This window comes from Teleopsis dalmanni, chromosome 1, assembly GCF_002237135.1.
Source record: "Teleopsis dalmanni isolate 2A chromosome 1, ASM223713v2, whole genome shotgun sequence".
Lineage (NCBI taxonomy): Eukaryota > Metazoa > Arthropoda > Insecta > Diptera > Diopsidae > Teleopsis > Teleopsis dalmanni.
In genome coordinates this window covers 212,860,879-212,876,161 of record NC_051846.1, presented here as the reverse complement: position 1 = coordinate 212,876,161, position 15,283 = coordinate 212,860,879, and the positions used below count along the sequence as shown (strand labels likewise).

The window sequence follows — 15,283 nt, the reverse complement described above, 5'->3', positions numbered from 1 at the left end:
AACTTTTGACACTTAATTAAAAATAAAAATAATAATAAAAATAAAAATACGATAATGCGTTGCATTCGATTTTGTTAAAAACTTTCTATTAAAGTTTTTCCCCGACTAATGAGATTAAATTGTAGTATTTTCTGTAAATAATTATGTTTTAATGTTTTTTAAATAAATATGTTGATTTATTGCATTAACGGTAAATGTTATTCAATTTTACCTATATACATACTATATATGACATATAACATATATAGCATAACGATGTATGTAATAACGAGTATTGTTTTTTTTGAATTTTTTGATTTAAGAGATAATTAAGTTTTAAGTTGATATTCACACACTGCAATGTGAAAAATAATTTAAAGAAAATATTAAACAAAATTTGAAATTTTTTAATATTTAAATATTTGTGTAACTGAACTAAAGCATAAGAAGAAATATAATTGTGAAATTTTATTATAACAAAAAATTATATATTAAATAAAACTTAGAGCAATATTATCACGATCTTAAAGATAATTAAGTGCATGTGTTTTATTTGTCATAGAATCTTTAACATCCTTAAAGGGCTGAAAATCGTTCTTAAGAAGCAATCGAATAGGTTCATATTAGGAATGAAATTTTTATATATATCTGGTGGAGGTAATATAAAGTAAGCTTCAACGATTTGAACTATGTTACTCTTATCTTACTCTAGTTGCAAATATTCTATTAAACTGTATACGTTCCAAGATAAATTTGATTGGTATTATACTTTTTCAACTGAATCACAAAGTAAGTCTAATAAGTTATCAATTTGGGCTAACCCAAGGCCTATGAAACCCTTTTAAACGCTAGTCTTTTAAAAGTCGGCTGCCACTGGTTTCCAGAGATTCGTACAATTGCAGTTTTTTATTTCTATAAAATATTTATTTTATTTCCGTGATGTTATTTAAGGTCGTCTTAAAATTATATTTTAATTTTACTAATTTCATTTTTAATTTCATTGGTTACAATTCAAGAATATATTATAAAAATTTTTTCATCATAATAAATACAACATAAATGCCACCAAAAATAGAAAAATTCATTACAATTATTATTGCAAAAACCATAGTAATAAGAAATATAAAGCAGAATGAGAGTGATGAACAACGCAACGAACATTTAAAAATTGTTCGATTTTGTCTAACAATAAAGATAGCTAATAAAATGCCAAAATAAACCAATAAATACGATGCAATTGAGAAAGAACGAAACAGTGAAATTGAAACACCACAACAACGTTTTGAGTTGCTTGAGATCAATACTAGCAACACTAACTTTAGAATAAGTCATGTTCGTTATAATTTATTCATGAATATAACTCCCTTTTATGACAGTTAGTCTGTACAGAAGCTACTAGATATAATGAACCAATTTTATTCCTCTACCTGAGTTTACGAAACATCTGTATGGTATGTTTCGTTCGATCAACAGAGAGAAAAGTAGAGTATAGTATTTACATAAGTGTCGAAGCTTGCAATATTGCTTTATGAAAGATTTCTTCAAATGGGCATGGAGAGCATATAGACGTGGGTTGAAAGCCGCGCTTTGATATAGCCACTAAGGAAATTTAAACTGTAAAAAAATTACTTCCATAATTACATTTTCCATAAGTTAATTTGGATCCAAACAGTACACAACCTATTTTTTGTAATTTCACTTGTTGCCCAGTAATTTAAATAACAAAATTTCTATTTTCCTAAAGTTTAGTAACGAAAGGAGCAAGGTCATCTAAACTCCATAATTACGGGCGTAAAGCAGATAAATCATAACTTAATTTAATAAGGAACAAAACACACAATTTACGAAACAATCAAATTTATTTTTAAACCACCTGCCTCGAGCAGAGAATGGCATAGATGGTGGATACTACAGGGGTAGGTGTTCACAAATTCCATCTCACATTACTACTCTTAATTGCCACACCAACACAGAAGCTGCTAATAATACTGGATGAAAATTTATTTAGAGAATCGTGGGTTCGCTGTGTGCCTCCAAATTCAGTGGCTATTAGGAAGAAAACAACATTCTATATTACCTTCTACATTACATTAAAGTTACACTAATTAACTTTATGTGTGCAATACTAATTAAGACATTTAACAAGGATAAAATTACCTTTTTCGTTGCTAGCGTCCGTTGGAAGCAGTTCATGGTGCTGCAATCCTTGGCACCAGCAGCGTCATAAACAATATTAAGAAAAGTCGTATTCAATTAACGCAAATGGCAGGAGAAAATAAAAATAAAAACGGTTGCAGGCATGCCAGGCATGTCGATCCAAAGGATAGCAAATTTTGGAATATGACTTCATACGCTATTGGAAATGAAACTATAAAAACTGAAAATGATTATATTATGTTGAAAGAAAGTAATAAAATGTTGTTGTTGTTTTTTTAAAATTAACTATCCTTCACAGGATCAGTTGATACACTGAACCACGATTAATAAGTACGTTTATTGATTAGTCAAAAGTCTATCCATGTCAAATATTTTATTTCAAACCAACTTAATTGGTATTTGAATATTATGAAGGTTTTAAAAAGTTCCGATAATTAAATCAATTCGATATATCAAGATAACCGGATAATTCTTTTTGCATCAAATAATTCAAGTATTGAACAAATTCAAATTTGAATATCCAGATAATCTGACTACTCAAATTATTGAGTGAAAATCCTGAAATGCCTCATTGTCAATCTAGAAATCGTCTGAAAAATTGATTCTTTGCCAGGAGGTCATGTGATAGAAGTTTAATCAATTCTTTCATACCCTTATCCTGACATCTTGTTCAAAAGTCTCCATCTGGGACATTAAATTTAGTCGATCATTTAGAAGTTCTATCGATTCTTCCACTTCTTCAATCTGATAGCTTCTGAAATAGTTCCCAACTGGTGCTATTAAATCTAGTTGCATGCATATCCATTATCCTCTTTTCTATAATGAAGGACTTATTCTGCCACCTTTCAAAGCCTTTTTCTGAGCACCCAGTCTAGTCGCATGTATTTCCATCATCCAATATCCAAATGTGTAATAAAAGTCTTAAACTTATTGACACTATTACTAGTTAATCCAAATAGTGTGTTGGGTATATTGTCAACAGAGATGCCTTAGTATTGTAAACCGTAATAATTTTAACTTTAATATTAATTTTTTAAAAGCAATCACTTCTTCTTCGCTATCTTCTGGCAACCGATATTACCACAAGGCACAATTCTGTTGCCATTGTTTTGCGAGTGCATAGGCCGATGCATACTTTAGCACCAGGAACAATCCTAAGGTAACACCAATAAGAATTTAAAGCAACAACAGACACAGCTAGCCTTCTTTCGCAAACTTGAATATAAAACTTACACAAAAAACACTCACAAAAGTAAATCAAATAAAGCAGAAACAAAAATGGAATGAAGAAAAAGTAAAATTTCCACCAAGTAGAATGCTCCTGGTAAAAAAAGGACTCGCAGTTTTAACGCGTTTACATTTTTGCTGCATACCAAAACAGTTCTTGGCAACATAAGCTGGATTAAGCCTTTGCTACTGCCTCTGCTATGCATGCCCCGGAGACATTTAGCGAAACAACAAAAAGCAATATCCGCAGGGATACCATGCTCTAGTGTTGTTGTACAGCATCCTTAGGTTGTCGTTATCGGCGACGCCATTGTTGCTGGTGGTATGGCTGGCGCTTCTGGAGCTCTTATTCTTTACCAAGCAAAGGATTTGGTACGAAACCCAGTATAACGGAATTCGGCTGAACTCTAACCCATGATACACACACTTATAAGAAATGTATGAAAGGTGTTCACACATACCACTACGTCCGTTTACATTCACACACTCACAACTTGAGTTGCCTTCAGCTTCCTTTAAGTTTGCTCCTTCCCAGAAAAAGGCACAATTTACAAGTTTTTTATTAGACGAAATGTGAAAAGTATTAAAAATGTAAACTTTTTTATAGACTTAAACATTTCTTATGTACTTCGGTTATTTCCCCCCTCTACTCTGCTTTCATTTAACAACATTTATGGTTTGCTCTGATGCGCGTTAAGGGATTTCATTATAAAAAAAATGCAAAAGTGGATTTAAATGCGAGTATTTTTACTTCTGGTTTGCAGCGGAAACGGAAAGAGGGCGAAGTTTGTTAGTAAGCCTTTAAATTTTTATTTTATTGCGTAACGACATATAAGTAGACATAATGGCAGCTTATAAAATATGCAAAGGATATTCAGTTTTATTGAGCTGATATATAAAACTCAGTGAGCCAAAACGAAAGAATTAAAAAGTTTTTCTGTTTTGCATAGAAAAAACAAATAACGAATAAGGTTCGAATTTTGATCTCCTAATAATTTAACTAGGATATGAATGTAAGTAAATACATATGTACGAGTTTAAAAAATGTGTATTCCAGCTGTATTTACTATGCATTAGATAATTATGTTGTTTTTATAGAACGGTTACTGGTACACAATGTTATACGTCGCATACCTGGTCCAATTAGAGAAGAAGACGGCACCTAACGGCTAAGATTGAATGACGAATATCAAAAGGTAGCTAGGAGAACCAGCAATAAGCAAGCCCACTGTAAAGCAATTACAGTGGGCTGGACATATTCAAAGAATGTGCAGAGATAACCCAACAAAAAAAATATTTCAATATTCACCAGAAAGAAGAAGGCGTCCGAGTTCACCCAACAGCGCAACAGCTGGAGAATGATAACAAACGACAGAGATACGTGGAGGAATTTTCACAGAGAGGCCAAGATCAATCAACTAGGATCGTTGCGCCGCTAATGATGAGGATGTTGATTGGTACACCGTAATATGTAAGGTCTTATGTACTCTATTTTATTTGGTTAGAGATTAATACCGTTTTTATAAGATTTTTGATTCACGTGTTTAATATTTCTTTGCTTTTATAAAATTTGTCATAGCATTATATCGTTTCTAAGCAATTGGCAAATACTACCAGAGCATTTTTTTTGTTGCCATTAAATGGGGAATCTTCTATAAAATGCCATAAGTATTTCCGACTCATATTATTCGCTACCACACTCTTTCGGGCATACACAGGTTCGATACGGTTATGTCTACGGACTAAACCTTAACCGTGGTATATAGTTTATCCCTGGCGTTTACAAACTGTGGACTCAAGTCAGTAGAGCCAAATAGCTTCTTCCACCTTTCCCAAGAATTTATCATTGCTCAGCAGATTTTACACTATAAAATAAGTTTAATGGATCATGAATATATAAAACAAATTCTCAAAAATTAAATCTTTATTATTTTTACCCATACGTCCATACCCACCCGTCTTTTTTATTTAATTTTAAAATTGTTTGCTTTTATTTTTTCGCATGTCTGATTTCGTTAGCTCTTTTATTACCTTTTCGTATTTGAACTTTAAAATAATGACATTTTAAGCACATTTAATAAAATTGAAATAAATATATATGGAGGATAATAACAATTTTCCGCCCAATTACAAGCAAAACCCATAAATGTAAAAACCGAGTTTTTCAAAAGGGAGAAGGAAGAAGAAGAGTTTTTAGCGGAGTTTTTCATTGAAATCAACTTTTGTTGCTACTTAAAATTACATTTAGACTTTCGCAGCAATAAAATAAAATCCAAAAATAATCTTCTCTTTCGAAACGTAAAAAGCACAAAAATTCTATAGAAATCGAGTGAATAAAATTTTTTATAATGAATCGGAAAACTTGCATTGAAAACGCAACTTCATAAAAATGAAAATGTAATAACAATGACACATTTTTCCAGCCAATTTGATAAAATTACAATACAAACACAGCCCAACAGAGAAACACATACACACACACACACTCGCATTACCCATTACCCATTCACCCAATGGCCTACTCGCGCCACTCTCATTCCACCACACACAAAGCACCCCATGTGGTGGATAACACGCAAGCAACAAGGCATAGCCCAACCACAACATTTCTCCCCTCGCCCGCCGGTTATTGTTATTGTATTTAAGCAACTTTTTAAGGAGTTGCTCGTTATACTGATAATATTTCACAACAACAACAACATCAACAATACAGCGAATGACAATGGATTTTATTTGTAAATTGTGAGTGAAAAAAAATTTATTTTATTTGCTAAAAGTCAAAAAGCTAAAAAAGATTTGTTGTAATGATACGAGCAAGAACTTTTATTGTGACTGTCGCAGCACAGCGACAGCGGCAACAACAACAACTACGGTACGAACAATAAAAAATGGCGGAGGAACATATTATCCTGAAGAAATACTAAAGCTTATTTGCGTATTTATTGTGCGACTAAATGTGATAAATCGTTTGTGAAAATGATTGACAGAAACTTTTCCCCGCACACCGAGCAACACAAAGCAAATTCCCACTCATTTTTAAAGAATTTTTGGCAAATTGGCTTAAGTTGACATTTTTTATTTCCCCCTCTGCCTTTCACAAAAGTGCGAAAAAATGTTGTATCTGCGCCGGTTGTCAACTCAGCCCACTTCACTATACGCCGTCGTTCGAGTGGCACCTGCAAGATTCCTACTTCACAGCATCTTTGCGCAACTTTTTTCTTAACTTCTTTTTAAATAATAGGTCGGGCAAAAAGTTTTTACCTTATTTGTGTTATTTGGCTTATTTATTTTTATTGTTGTTGTATTAAAATCACAAGTAAATGGCGCACTGGGATTTGTTATTGTTGTCAAATTGAGTTGAGAGCTCCGGTGAGGTGTGCTATTGACTGTTTGGAGAACAAGCGAAAATGTTATCGTTTTTAATTTAATGAGTTTCCTAAGTTTAGAAGCCGCACTCCTTGACATTCTCAACAGATTTCTAGTCGAATGAGATTTTATTTTACGACAGAAGAATTCACATAAAAACAAACTCTTAAAGCTACTCTTGCTGCTCTGCTAAGTGCATTTAATGTCCTCTAAGCAATCGCAGTTTACGATTTTTTAAGATTTTAAATAAATTTTTTACTTTATTGCTTAATTTAAGACAATTTGGAACTAATTTGATGGGATTCGAGGCTTACAGCGCAAAACTTTTTAAATAAAACAGTTGAAAGTGTTGAAGGAGTCACTCGAACAGAGGAAAACCCAAACAGACATCAACCTAAGGACCTAAGGAGGCTTAGCTAATAGATTTTTAGGATGGTTTTCAATTTTTACTAAATCTCTTCGAGTTAAAATAGTTCTATTATCTTTCTTAACTTATTCTATTTTCAATTTTAAATAGAATTCGATTGAAGTACTATTTTATTAAAAAATATTGCATATTATCTAAACAAACTTTTGCCTATTAAATAATATATCATACTCTTAAGATGCACTTGCTCAGGGCTCACAATTGGTTAAAAAACAAATTTAAAGATGTATTCTGTTCTTTTCTTCAGTATGAAACTAACCATAGTGGTGCTGAGAAAAAGAAAAGTATCTAACAATTATTCCATTTAGTGATTTGTCCTAACATTAACTGCAACACACAAAAGGAATGAACCATCAATCCTAGGATCATTATAATAACTTAACCTAACCTAAAATAAAGTGAATATTACACACCTAATAAAACTTTCTGATTACGAGTAATTATAATAATAATATTTCTTCATGGGACTCAACATTAATAGTGAAGGCAGATTGGACTGTGACGTCCTGACTCCTTGGATATCTGATATATACACTCACTATAGGTTCTGCTCTTCAACCAGTACCGGAAGGATCCATATTTAATTCATATTTAATTTTTTTTTTTAGTATTTAGTGCTTTGGGCGGATTTCCTCCACCACACCCACTAAGTTACAAGCTCTTTTAAGTACTTATTTTGCAAGTATTTCAACAAACAATTTCATCAGAAAGAAGAGGCAGAAAGAGAAGCTCAGCAGATAAAGATTCGAACCGAACTGCCAAACCAATGTCGAAGTAACCTTTACTTTGTAAATATCTATATCTAACTACACTCATAGTAAGATTAATGAGGATATTGATAAATTAGTCATTTTATCAAATAGATCTTAAAAAGTATCTTATAGGAAAAACAATTTAGATAGAATGAAAAAAATTAAAAGTTCTTTCACTGCAATACATATCTTATCAAAATTTTTCGACTTTTTGAAAAATGCGAACTTTCGATTCATCCTTATTGAATTTTATATCTGAATACGAACTCTCCACACTTCCTTTGACAATTCCATCGAATAATCTTTAGAATAAGCACTTATAGGGTTCTCAATAAACGGATTTTATGTCATACAAACTACAATTCACTACTTAACCTCATTACTTTGTTGCAAAATGCAATCAACTCGTTGTGCTTCATTCAAAATTAAACAAAAAAAACTGATTTCAGGATATTTATTAAAAATCAATAATGACGCGAGTCCTTTTACATAGAGAATGTTATTAGAGCAGGGAAATGCATTCCTTTGTGCCAGGAATATTTTATATTGCCTTTGTGCTTAGTGCATTAACTCTGCCGCCTCCCTTCAGACTGTGCTCCTTTTAACACTCTCAGCTTTGAGTAAATGATGTCCCAATCGAGATAGGCGCCTACTATGTATCGCACATTTCCCTCGGTGTCATCGTACCCGGTACGGCCGTGCAGCAAGCGAATATTATTAAAAGTTAAAACGTCGCCGGGTCTCGTTTTGAATGAATAAGCGTCGTCGCGGGCCAAAGTGACAAACTTCGCATAGGCCTCATACCAGGGCAGTACCTCTTTCAGCGGCACCGAGAAGTGGCTGTCGCGCTGTGGTATGCTGTGATTTATACGCGCGTAATTTCCTTCGCTATCTAAACTGTGGTGGCAGCAAATGAAGGAAATAAAAAATATTTATTAAAAAGTAAATGTGGAAAATATTGTAAAAGTTCTTGATGGTGTGAGTGATAAATTCCAGTAAATGAAAAGCGTCGAACGATAAAAAGCAAAGCGAAAATGATAAGCAAAATTGAAAATCGATTTTATATGCAAACCAAGCTCTGTGCCCTCCTCGGTCTTTGGCTTTGCATGTACAGCAATTGTAGTGCACTTTTTCCATTATGACAAAAGGCACATGCAAAACTAAAACTATTTGCACTAAAGGACTTAATGATACTCCCTTGTGTGTCTTCCCCTCCACACTCACGGCAACACGGCAACCAACACTTACCATATCACAGGCGCACGCCAAATGTTATGAAAGCTCTTGCCGTCTTCGCTGCCAATGTCATTCCAATCGACCAAAGTCTCTGTTAGAATTTTGTAATCCTGCGGATGTACTTCCTTGAGACGATCTGCAATGTGAAAGGCGTCTACCAGTAAATTGCTGCCACCCGGCGATTCTGATTGCACCATGCAGTGCAATATGTTGACGCTGGGCTTGTACTCGTAGTATGGCAGGTCTGTGTGCAGGGGTAGTGGGTCCGATAGGTAGGCATAATTCTTTGCGCCTGGTTTCGATTGTACAATGAATTCCTCGCTGTTTGTGAAGGAAACGTTAATGAAATTTAGTTCATTTAAAAGAGCAAGGAACAAACATGCTGTGATTGTTGTTGGTGTTATGTTTTTTTGCAACACGAATTAGCATTGTTTCCTTTTATTCCATTTCACTTACCCGTAGGTTGTTTTACGTATGAAACCAACACGCTCAGCTAATTGACGAACGACTGTCTTCTCCAGTGGAGCGTTATTTATAATACCAACACCACGCACGGCTAATGCCTCCAACCAGGCTTGCAAAACTAAAATTATTTCAAATTTTAGTACATATAATTCGAATAGAAGTCGTGTTGGGAGTAAGTTTATTTGTGGCTAATTTTAAGTTTTCGCTAATTTTTAGAAATTAAGATATTATTTGACTAATTTTAAGTTTGAAGAATGCAACTTGGCCCAGTATATTAACCAGCGGGTCTAAACTTTAAATTTGACATGGTTTTATTAAACTGATAAAGATTTCAAAAGATCACTAATGATTGTAGACACAATCCGAAACAGATCTATGTATGGTTAACCAATATATTTGACTTAATATGAAATTAATTTTCAAATTTGCAATTTCTCCCCCATTTCCTTCTTTACTACAATGACCGACAATTTATACTTAAAAGGGATTTGGTAAGGAAACCCACCACTCCAACCTAATCAAACCCCTTTCACTATAAGAACTAGACTTCTTGTCATGGAATATAACAATGTTAATTAAAAAAAAAAAGCAAAAGATAAATATTTTGTTCGCACCTTTGTCGTCTTCCATCACAGCATTGAAATCAAATCTTGCGGTAATTTTCTCAAAGTCTGCACCGCTCCAATGCAACGATTTCGGGCGGTAGAAGTCTGTGAGATACTCTTTTCGACGCACATCGGAAAAATTGCGTTCCTTCAACCATTTCAAATCGAAAATTGATTGATGCTGGTCACTCCACTTGATATGTACTTGTTTTGTTATAGCTTCGGCCTTTAATATAAAGAAATTCGATAAGCCATTTTAAGTGATACACGACTCACAGCCTCACTCACTCACCTTCAAGTCGGTCACTTGCACTTTTGTATCAAATTTGTCCCAATTTATGCGACGTGACTTAGAACTTTGATGGAAGCATTCCTCACAGCAGCAATTGTCGCGCAGCCAAACACCTGGGAACTTCATGGCCGCTGCATCTGAGGATGACTGCTCTTGGATCTCAACGTATTTATTCTCCACTAATTTCGCTGTTAAGCAGCGTTTAAATATTTTACTTATATTATTAACATTTGTATTTATAATTTTATTCAATTGCTTGCAATGGCCAGCAAACATTTTTGTTGTTAAAAATTCAAACCAAAAACTTTCACGAATAAAATTTAAACTCAAAGTTCTCATCCAACACGTTCAGTAGCTTTCTAAGCACTGATCAGCTGGCCATAAAGTTTATCTCCGCAGTTAAGTCAACTCATTCATGAATATATATTTGCTTTATTAGAAAATATGGTTATTATCGTTCGCAGAGATAAGATTTCCATGAATAATGGGATTTGTTGTTTCGCAAACGACTAAACAGATTTGATCAAGGTGACCAGACGAAAAACAGAATGAACAGTTTAATAGAAATTTTCAAATATGGAAGATTTCATAATCGGATTGGTATTCGTCAGGGAATCACTCGTCATTTCAGACGACCAAGTACTACTTCTTGAATAACCTGAACACATAATATTAAGTGATTATCGCATTGCATTGATTTCTATGTTATTTCTTAGTTTAACTTATTTGTCATTTGAATATTCTACGTATGGTCACCTCATTTCTTTAATGAAGCATAATAATATTAATGTGTTTAGACTTTAAACCTATGGGGGCATCAGTTCTTCAAATGCGCAACCAACACGTCAGAGAGTATCCCATTTCTACTGATAAGCGAATGATCGCAAATCAACAACAACAAAGCACGAATGCATCGCTGGGTGACTTATGTGCGCTGCTAGAACGTTTACATGAGAACAAAGACGCGAATAGTGGGAACAGATTTCTGACGCTGTTAAGTTGTTGATATAAGTGTAAAGATCACTGCGGAGAAGAATTTATCGCGCTGGATGCATATTTAAATTTTGTATGAATTGAAGAGCAAAATATATTTAAAAATTAGTAAATATTTTTTTAAACATTAAATTAAATCAATTAAAAAAAACATAGATTTATAAATAGCAAAAATATATATATAAACACAAATAAAATTTAAAAAAAATGTGAAAATAAATAAAAAAATTAATTAATTGAATTAGATATTATTTATAAAAATAAGAAAAATTTTTCTTTAATATAAATATATTTTATTTATGTTTACCTAATATTAATATAATTTAGCTTAGATAGGTAAATTATACTGATTGAAACTAACTGTTCAACCTTTGGCGATACAAATAAGAGACATGATTACGAGATCAGTGAAGTTTTCATATCATATAACTAAGAGATTTTAGGTATGACATAATTTTACCATATATTAAAGTACCCGACTGCTCTGAGTACTATTCTGTTATTATTTTGGACATGTACCATATATGTCAAATTTTTGTTAATATTTTTTTTGATAACATATTTTGTTTCATTTTCTCGTTATGAACAAAAGATTTTAAACAAATCCTTAACATTTAGTTGATGTGAAGAAATTTTTAAAAATTTATATTTACAAAGGCTGTCAAGAGAATTTATATTTTGTGGCTAACAAGCATTCGAGTTCTTTACTGCTCAAAAATACTGATAATTGAACTCAACAAAGATTATTTACATATATAGTAAAAAAGAAATTAAATTATTTATTTAAGATGATGAATTATGAAAGTAAATGCAATTAAATTACAATAACTGAATGTAATTAATATCTTTTGCCCCATGAAGTATGCTAAAGAAAATGCAATATGCCACAAGCTGTAAGTTGCATGCCAATAACATTTTGTTAACATTTATACTGGGAGCATTTGACAGAAAATAAGAACAGAACAGAATGCAATCTTTTGTTGTCGATGCAATGCACATTCATTAGAAAATAAAGTGGAGTAAGTGTTATAAAGTAACTTTGCTTTAAAGCTATAAAACTTCAGCGACACAACTATTGTTTCGACCATAATAAAATCACTGTTCATTAAATGTGAGAAAGCTTTATGTACTGGTAAAATGTCTGATGAAATTATGTGGAATCCAAATCAAAAGTCAAATGAATATATTAAACAGAATTAGGTAATTCTACAACATTTAGGTCTTAAAGTATCTGCATACACAGAAGACAGGTGTATATATATATATATTGTGAGAGGTCTGGATAGTGCACCATCCAACAAATGGTCCCAATGAAGTGAAAGATTAGCTGAAGTAGACCACGAAACGGACTTGAGTGCTATTTCGTCCTTCAAATTCTCAGATGTCGTTATTGAGTAAAAGATAAAGTGGCTTGCGTTCGCATAACTACATCTCTAATTATTGCAAGCAGCTCATTTAGCTGGTATGTTTGTATCAATTTTAATACTTAATGTTATTTCGAGATTAGATTTTAGTAGTAACCTATCCTTTCTGATTAAATTGAGACAAAGTAAGTGTGTCGCTGTTTTGTAGATTCCAGGTCATGAATAATATGAAATCAAAGAAAGCATTGATTGACTCGCCAAACGAGGAGCCCCACGTCAAATAATTAGACCTTACTGATTCTATAATCTAGCAATGGGGAACATCGTAAAGTATTTTCAATTTTTAAATTATCAGAAGAATAAAAAAGGCCAAAGACAATCTTAAAGATTCATCAAATCTTCTAAGGTTACCTCAAATAGTCTTCTTGTACTGTAAAAAGAAGAAGAAAAACTCTCACAGTGTGTATGGCAAGTCTGGAATTATTTTCAAAGACAAAGACAGACTTAAAGATTTATCAACTTATCGAAGGCAGCTTAAAATATACTTTTTGGAAAGGTTCTATGACTAAGAGACTCTAATGAGCATAGATTATATTACAGGATTTCTGAGAATGAATTGCAGCTTAAGTTCCTAATTCAGTTTATTGGATTCTCACAGACCAAAATCTATAATTGGAGCAAAAATTACTATTTTTAAGAGTTCACCTGCATTTATATGCAATATCTACATCTCAAATTTAGTGTTGATTCTTCAGTTTTTTTGGATCTAAACAAATATTAACCATTAAATTTGTAAAACTTCTCTTTCAAATGCGGAATTGTTTTTTATTTACTCAATTCAATGATTTGGAACTATACGATTGCATCAATCCAATCTTAATTTTGTTCGAAATTACTTATTGCCTTAGATTAAAGACAACTTATTCTTTAATATATTATTGAGGACAACTAAAAATTAATTTTAATAAAGTTGATAGTTTGTTTTTCCAGATAATCCTATGGCCACGTCAATTTTAAACCGAGGGATGGGCTCAGAAGGAATTTGTTCTGATGTATACTGAGATAATCCGCATTATGTTTTACTCATATTATTTTAAGCAAAATTCATATAAAATCAGAATGAAATTAACTATATCACATCAACAAAACTGTGAAATACTTCTTCAGCAAATATTTGACAAAAAAAGAGTACACTACATAAAATATTATAAACGTTTACTCAGATTAAAATTCAATAAAGTGGAAAAGTAAATCATGAAACGAAATTGTGATGACTTAAAAAGGTGAAAACAACAACAACAGCAACAGCAACAGCAACAACTTCAACTTACAACAGCTCAGCATCTCAGCATCTCATAAGCACGGTGACATCTTCGAATGCATAAATTGCATTGCTTTGCCATCGAAAAGGCAAGGAAATCAAATAGAAACCAAATCACACACGAAATGCTCAGCAATTGGAAGCTTCAAGTGAAGAAGACATTTCTGAAGATATTCACCGTGGAACGCGTATAGGTTCTGCCTGCAACCACTGCCGCTGCCGCTACTGTTGCAGTTATGCGTTCGCCAAATTGTATCTGCGATATTGTACTCGTATCTGAAAGATAGTTACATTCGTTGCAATAAAAATGTACGGCAAATGTGAGAGCATTTAAGATTGCAACGAATTTGAAGTTACAAAAGCTGATAAAGGCAGAAACCGAGGCAAACCAATGTAAAGCACAGCAAGGCTTGGCGTGGTATCGCATCTCGGATGGCATGGCAAGACTTGACATTGGTATGGATTGGCACAGAAGCAGCAGCCTTGTCACATATGCCATAAAAGGAGCTAAAGTACAAATCGTTGTCAAATGTGAGTTGCATTTTTATTTGCTACAACTTGGGAATTTGTAGTTAATGCTGTTATTGTTGTTGTTGTTATTGTTGTTGTTGCTGCTACAAAACTTTGAAGATCGCAATATTGTTGCTTAAGTATTTATTGCACGAAACTTAAGTGGTCAAGAAATAATTCATAACATTCAATTTTATTCAATGTTAACAGTAATATAAAGGCAAGAGAATCCAAGCTTGAAGCTACTTTTCTCGTAGAGCCAGTGTACGTTATAGGCATTTTATTAATATGTTATTATGTCGATCTTTAATATAAAAACAATATAATTATAACCTAATAGACTATGTTCATATAGTTAATATACAATGAACTACTAAAAGAAAAACTATTTGAACTATTTAGAAGCACTTCTTAAGCCTGATATCAGTATTCGGAAATATATGGTATATATAGCGCGTCTTATATTCGTTCATTACCTATAACATTTTTGGTATTAAATTTCTTATTTTTTTATTCTTTCCTTTTTGGTAAAGTGCTTTATTGTTATTGTTTTGACTTAATTCAATTTTTTTATGATTTTTATTGCTTT

The 15,283-nt window shown here is 32.6% G+C and overlaps 1 protein-coding gene across 1 annotated transcript; it reads right to left on the bottom strand.

Annotated features, from left to right (window-relative positions):
• Positions 1 to 8,347: 8,347 nt before the first annotated feature.
• Positions 8,348 to 10,887, bottom strand: LOC119671817 (gamma-butyrobetaine dioxygenase). Its single transcript, XM_038082615.1, has 5 exons — positions 10,507 to 10,887; positions 10,224 to 10,440; positions 9,601 to 9,727; positions 9,157 to 9,465; positions 8,348 to 8,805 (listed from the first exon to the last, which is right to left on the bottom strand). Exons 1-5 carry the CDS (start codon positions 10,843 to 10,845, stop codon positions 8,475 to 8,477), a joined length of 1,323 nt encoding a protein of 440 aa, XP_037938543.1. The 5' UTR covers positions 10,846 to 10,887; the 3' UTR covers positions 8,348 to 8,474.
• Positions 10,888 to 15,283: the final 4,396 nt, after the last annotated feature.

Bases quoted from the DNA above. Each gene is read 5' to 3' on its own strand.
- LOC119671817 (XM_038082615.1), bottom strand. From the start codon at position 10,845: ATGAGAACTTTGAGTTTAAATTTTATTCGTGAAAGTTTTTGGTTTGAA. The intron at 9,466-9,600 runs GTAAGTGAAATG...CTTCACAAACAG, and splicing joins ATACGTAAAACAACCTACGG to CGAGGAATTCATTGTACAAT. The intron at 8,806-9,156 runs GTAAGTGTTGGT...CTGCCACCACAG, and splicing joins TGGCGTGCGCCTGTGATATG to TTTAGATAGCGAAGGAAATT.